Consider the following 6,719-nt stretch of genomic DNA (forward strand, 5'->3'; position numbering starts at 1 on the left):
GAATGTAGGCAAATTTCAGGGGAAACCGATCTCCTGGTAGTGAGTAATATTCCATTCAGAAACACTGGAAGTTCAAATTAATCACAGGAAACTTTTCTACCAAACAGCTCGGGGTCTAGGCTGAGAAGCAGAAGAAAATATAAATTTAATAATATAAATCAGGCCCTTAAAAGAGACAGCAATTTATTGATGTTTCGCTGTCTAAGACCACCATCATAAGACAAATTACTAAAGTGAATATTAATATCTCATTTCTCATACTCCTCTTTGAGGTTTTACACCTAAATATGAAGGTGTTATCCGTCACAAATGATCAGAAGGCAATTTTTTCTCGGTTTGGAAGACTAGTCCCTGACTGAGCACCCTGGTAGGAGGCCAGGCCTTCCTCACTGTACTTATGACACACAGTTTCCTTTTCAACATCCTAATCAGACCTGCCACTTTAACAGTCTGCATACTGTTTCTGAAAAGAAAATGGATTATATGGCCTCAGTGAACATAAGACTGATTCATTATCTAAAATAAAATATCACAGCTTTTTAAGTTCTCATTACTGCCTGAAGTTATTCAAAACCAACACACACAAAGAAAATGAAGAGGGCTAAGGCGCATCTTAAAAAAAAATTATTAATCAAATTATTTATATTGGACAAAAAAAAAACATTAAACAATGAACCAAATGCTCACAGGAAATTGTCTTCTTAACATCTTCATATGTTTTGTTCATTTTCCATTTCAATGTTTTCTCTTTCTCAAAGGTACACTCTTTGGGCATATACTTCTAAGCTTGCAAAGGCCAGGACTCCTGAAGGACTAATTGTATTCATTCATTTTCTTGGCCCAGCATGAAGCTGGTAGCTTGCTTGGTTCATAGCAACAGGGGAGAAAAAAGGAGACGCTCATCTTTATCTGTCCCATCCTACAGGAAATCAGGCCACTGGACAGAAGGCATCTCACAAGATTAAATGGCAAGAAATTCACAAGGTGAATTTGCCCCCAGATAACTAAATGTTCCCTCCAAATGCGATCCTCAGCCTTCAAATGGGGAGACCTCTACAACTCTTGATTATCAGCCAGAACACACATGGCGACGAGATGCTCCTTTGGTGAGCCAATGGCTTAGCTAACACCACTGAAATCAACTAACAGGGAGTAACGACTGACTGAAGGCTCTCTCTCATTCTTTTCATCATGAAGAGTTTATTTCTCATTCTTTTCATCATGAAGAGTTTATTGACCTCGGTCTCACGCTGGAAATGCCAAACTAGACTGTACATCAAGTGTGCCTCAAACAGCTCTGATGCTCCAGTCTCTTAAGGAAAAGACAGTTGACTGTTTCTGATGGCTTACTACGAATACAGAACACAATGCATAAAATCAGTGGAACCTAAAACATCCCCATGGCTTGTTTTGCTTTCAAAATTCTCTGGAACACTGGCCCAAGACAAGCAGCACACTTTTCTTCGACAAAATTCTAGATAAAGAAAGGGTAAGAGGAGGGAAAGTCACTTCACGTTTCCTACAAACGGATAAGGGTGAAAATACAGGATATAAATTTCCATCACACAGGCTTTATTTTTAAAGCAGATGGTTATAAAACTCTGATATAAACACCAAAATAACAAAGTTACCCCACTGTATCTAATAAAATGTTACACTGAGGTTAGGAGTTAATAAAGTTAAAAGACTCTTAAGTAATGTCTTTTACTTCAAGAACTTTTGTTTCTAATATATGAAATACTATTTAAAAGACTTAAAATTCTAAAACTAGAGTTCTTAAGGTTGGTGATAGGGTCTTTCAAAACCAAGATCAACTTTCCATATTCCCTGAAAACAGATTCTTAGATTTAGACCATACTGACATTTGTTTGTCAGTGAAAAAGGCACAGTATTGGTATAACGGTATATATATATGACACTGACAGCTTGGACTTTTTAAAATGAAACAAGTGAATTCTGAAAGAGAAAATAATATGCAAGGGCTATGATTAGGGGAAAATGTTACTATATCTCTCAGCTTAGTCACACACATACTGCCTGAAAGATTCTGAAGTGTTGATCTAGAATTCCTATCACTTTCACAACTCAAGATTACACGTTAGCAAAACTAAATGGTGTCAATTACCTGCTACTCTAACATGAAATGTTTAATTTACAAGTCCAAAGAAAACATACCATTAGGTTGAAATTTATAAAATCCCAGATGAACTATAGAGATATCTTTTCCCATAAGAGAATAACATTTTAAATTGGTGATTCTCAAACCTTAACAGAAGCAAAGAACTAAGTGAAGAGAATCAGTACTTTTGAAGTATGGTTATATTTCACATTGTATTATTTTACCATTCCATCCATTAATGCAAACCAGTAGGAGATAGGTTTAATTATCCCAGCATCATTTTGGTAAATGGGCAAATGAATCCAAGAATTTTTCAGTAGACACAGTTTGAATATTTTCTTTGAAAGAATCAAACTGTTTATAGCATGTTTCAGATTAAGAGGCATATTCTTAGTACTAAGCCATCTCTACGGTTATTAGCGTAGCTACTAAGGGAGAATATAAAGAAAGTTCTATAGCTGAAAATCTTTTTTAAAAGTTACTTAAAAGTATTTTACATTATTAAATTAAGGACAAATAGCTATATTCTCCTTGACTTGGTTCTTAATTACTCAAACTCTAACAGGCCAGTTCAGAATAGAGCATAACATTGAATGGATCTTAATATCACTCTCACTATTTAGGTGAAACTCATACAACTCTTCAAATATTTAAAATATAAAAGATGCACTTACAAAAATCTTATCACATATTTCTGCCCAGATTGATAGGTCCCAGTCACTATTTTTGAGATCTGTAGCGAGTCAACACATAGAATCAGTGTTGCCCACCACCCAATAAACACTGGAAATTTAAGAAGTTATTAGCATTTAAAAAGTGAACCTTTATTTCTCAGAAGTGAATACCTGGGAAGACCGAGTCTAAGAGTAAAACTATCCGAAAGCAAATAAATTGTCCTTTTTTTTTTTTTCTCTGTGAACTTAGATCTATGGATCTACTTCTGTTATCAAAGTTCTCAATAGTGAAACCCAACACAGCACATAAACTATGACTGCACAAGTTACGTATAAGATATTTAAACCTTGTGATCAAGATATAATACTTAACTTTAATTTCATTCTAAACTTACTTTCAAACTGAAGTCCATAGGTATAAGCTAAAATACTTCATTTACTTCATTTTGCCATAATATCCACTTGTTACCATCTTAATGTGCCCACTTAACTTTTCTTCCAGGAGAAAAATCTCTTAAGTCTGTTTAAGTTGCAATTAAAGTTCTCTACTTTTTTCCACAAGACTGAAGTCTTCTGATAATATTATTCATTTAGCAAAATCTTAAAAGACATGATTCATGTAAAATCAAAAGGCATGGCTAGCTTACTTTACATAAAAACAATAGATAAAAAGAAAATGTAAAACAAAAAATTTAAATTAGTAGACCTCTTCAAATTTTCTAATCTATTTTTTCACTATCTTTTCTGATAAGCTGTTTGTTTCTAAATTACTTAGTTTGCATTTGGCTCCTTTTAAATTACATCCAAGCTGACTTTTCTTAATTCATCAAAAAAGCACCAACATTTCTAAGATAAATCTGCCTACCGGTACCTAGCTTTAAAATATTACTTTTTAAAAGTTTTACTGCAGTAACACATAAAGAGAAACACAGTCACAAATCTCTAAGAATACTAAAATTACAGTTGAATCTCTTGGGTGGGAGTACATCATTCTTCCTTTTAAACATTATCAAATTGATAATGATGAAATAAACAGTATTTCCACAAGCTTCAAATTAGAACACTGACTCGGAGAATACTCTTGGTATTTTAAAATTCTACAGATTAACTTTGGGCAGCTTCAAAGACACCATGGCATCCTGAACAAGAGAGTTTTCCGCAGGCAGGGCAGATCTATTAAAAAACATGACCTGTGACAAAAATCAATGTGCTAATCTCAAACCAAACAACAGTATCAAAAGCATAAAACAGAGATAACCTAAGATAAAATGTCCTCAAACTAACTCAGACTAGCTTGACAGGTTAAGAAGGAGGGGTAGACTGGGGACGTTGCTGATGCTTCCAGGACGAGTGGAACTCCCAAGTATTCCAATAAATGAATACCATGAGAAAAAAAAGATTACCCTGTGAAGTTTGGGGTGGGGAAAAGAAGAGACAAGCAAGAGCAAAATGTCCCAAATTCAACGAACCAATTGCACTGCTATTTTATTTAATAAGGCACTAAAGTTTAAAATATAAATTCCTCTCTTTCGAATATGCTGTCTAATAAAGCCCAAAGGGGAATAAAACCAACCAACATAATGAGACTTTCTTTTAACACCATCACAACTGGAAAGCTCGCCCTATTTGTCTTGTCAGCTTTAATAAAAGGCATCTCCTCTGGCAGGATGGTTCTCTTGTCTTTTTTCCTAATAGTGGTAAGTGGCATGTCAGAGAAGAAATGAGTTTCCCATCCCATCACCCATCTCCAGGAGATGTGTTTTTTTACAGCCAAACTTTGAGGGATGTCTGCACTTGGGCCAGGCGCTGCTATCCGGTCTGGGGCTACCTGGGTGTGACTGTCTTTCCTGGGACAGCAGGGGTGTGTGTGTGGGAGGGGGGGGGGGTACTCTCTCCCCGTTTTTCAGCCGGCGGACCGCTAGTAGGGAGATCTCCCTGTCTGCAGCGGAGAGGACCTTCCTCCAGGCGGGGGAAGCCCTCCGGTGCCAAAGTAACAAAGGCCGGCGGAGAGGGCCACGGGGAGCGAGGAAAAACTAAGGCGCCGGCCAGCGCCTCTCCCCACGCGCGCAGCGACCGCGAACTCTTTCCTTGGCCTCCCAACTTCCACTCCAGCCCAGGGGAAGGGGGGAAAAAAAAAAAAGCTGGGGTTTTCGGTATAAGCGAGGCTGTTTCCCTCCTCCAAGGAGGGCGCGGAGACCAGCCCACCGCTGGAAGCTGGCCTCGGTCCCGGAGACGCAGAGCAAAGTGGGCCCAGCGGGGCCGACTGCTGCCCGGACGAAAGGAGAGCTGCGACCTGCCCTGGACCCGGAGGGGGCCTCCCGGCCCTGCGGACAAGCCCCCCCGCGCCCCACGTCCCGGGGCTGTGAGCCAGGAGCGTCCGCTTGCGGCCGGTGGCCGGCGCGAGCGCTCGGGCGGCCCGGGGCGCGAGTCTCCGGCTTCCCCGCGTCCCCGGCGGGCTCGGGCGGCGCCGGAGAACCGGCTCCAGGTGACCGCCCGCGTGCCTCCGGCGGCGCCGCCAGCCTCCGGACCCAGGGCTCCCACCTCCGGGGGCAGGCAACTCGGGCAGCTAGCTCGGCCAGCCTGCCGCGACCCGGCCTTCCATCCAACTTTCTGGCCCCCTGCGCCCACCCGGAGGCGCAGGAGGAGGGAGCGTCCTCCCCACCTCCAACAGCGCCAGGACCAGACGGACTGGGGGGGGGGGGGGCCGCCTGCTCCCCTCGCAATTAAAAGAGGAAAATAAAAACCTCCAGCTTCCGCCTCCCGGGCCCCCTCCCTGCCCCCAGCCAGTGCGCCTTCCGAGCGCATCGGGGGAAAAGGGAAGGAAAAATTCACACACACACACACACTTTGGGGATCTTTGGCGGGCTCTCCCCCGCAATCCCTGCGCAGCCAGGCTCCAGGAGGGAGCCCTTGGCGGCGCTGCGCCCAAGGCTCTCCGCGCCCAAGCCCCGCGCCTGGATCCGGATGCCGGCCAGTCGGCCCGGGTGCAAGAGCGAAGTCTCCACTCCCGGGCTCCCGCCTTTTCCCAGCGTTTCCCCCGCGCTGCGCAGAAGCCGCCAGTCCGGGCGGCCCCGGGGACGCCCAGGGGGCACCCAGGCTCCCCCGCCGCACCCCAACAAAGAGGGGGCCCACGAGAGGCGCGCTTCCCGCGAGCGCCTCCCAAGCAACCCGCGCCCGAGCCCACGCAGACTCAGCGCGCGCGCCGCGGCCGGCTAGGGCGCGCGGATCCCCGGCGGGCGCCGCCGCTCCGTCCGCAGGGCCCCCGAGGCCCGGGGAGCCCCGGTTCTCCGACCCACAGCCCCTACCCCACCCCCCGCCGCCCTACCTGGGGTTGCTGCTGTTCCAGTAGACGGCGTAGCGGTCGGCAACGGCCTTGGAGCCTGGGTCCTGGCTGAACACGCACATCCACAGCGCGAGAAACAGCGGCGTCAACATCTCCACGTGCAGCATCACGCCTGGCCAGCGGCGCAGCCCCCGACGCGCCACTCCGGGGAGAGAGCCGGGATCCGGACGCAGGGAGTGCGGGGGAGCGCGAGCGAGCGGGGGCCAGATAAATATGAATAAATACAAACGCAGAGGGGCGAGAGGCGCGCAGCGAGCTGAGAGCGGGGGGAGACAAGCGAGAAGAAAAGAAGGCGACGGAGTAGAGGGGCGATCAAGGCAAACTCGCAGCCCCGCTGGAGGGATCGGGAGGAAAAAAGGGAAGCGCAAGATGGAGAGAAGCGTGCGTGTGTGTGTGCGGTGGCGGCGGCGGCGGGGGCGGGGGAAGGGGTGCCAAGCTGGGTCTCGGGCGGCGGCGGCGGGCCGGTCACCCGGGCAGAGGGCGGTGCGCGCCCGGCCGGGCGGCGGCACGCTGCGCAGTCACCGCGAGGGGCGCGCCGCGGCCGCGGGGAGACATACACCGGCCCGCCGGGCCCGGCTCAGCG

General features: G+C 46.4%; 1 protein-coding gene across 2 annotated transcripts in view; it reads right to left on the minus strand.

The window, feature by feature from the left end:
* Positions 1-6,243, minus strand: part of EFNA5 (ephrin A5) — a 289,290-nt gene extending 283,047 nt beyond the window's left edge. For both annotated transcript variants that reach the window (XM_061424527.1, XM_061424526.1), the window contains exon 1: positions 6,119-6,243. In XM_061424527.1, the coding sequence (XP_061280511.1) occupies positions 6,119-6,243 (125 nt within the window). The remainder of the gene's footprint in view (positions 1-6,118) is intronic.
* Positions 6,244-6,719: the final 476 nt, after the last annotated feature.

The sequence above is a fragment of the Bos javanicus genome, chromosome 7 (assembly GCF_032452875.1).
Source record: "Bos javanicus breed banteng chromosome 7, ARS-OSU_banteng_1.0, whole genome shotgun sequence".
NCBI classification, from domain to species: domain Eukaryota; kingdom Metazoa; phylum Chordata; class Mammalia; order Artiodactyla; family Bovidae; genus Bos; species Bos javanicus.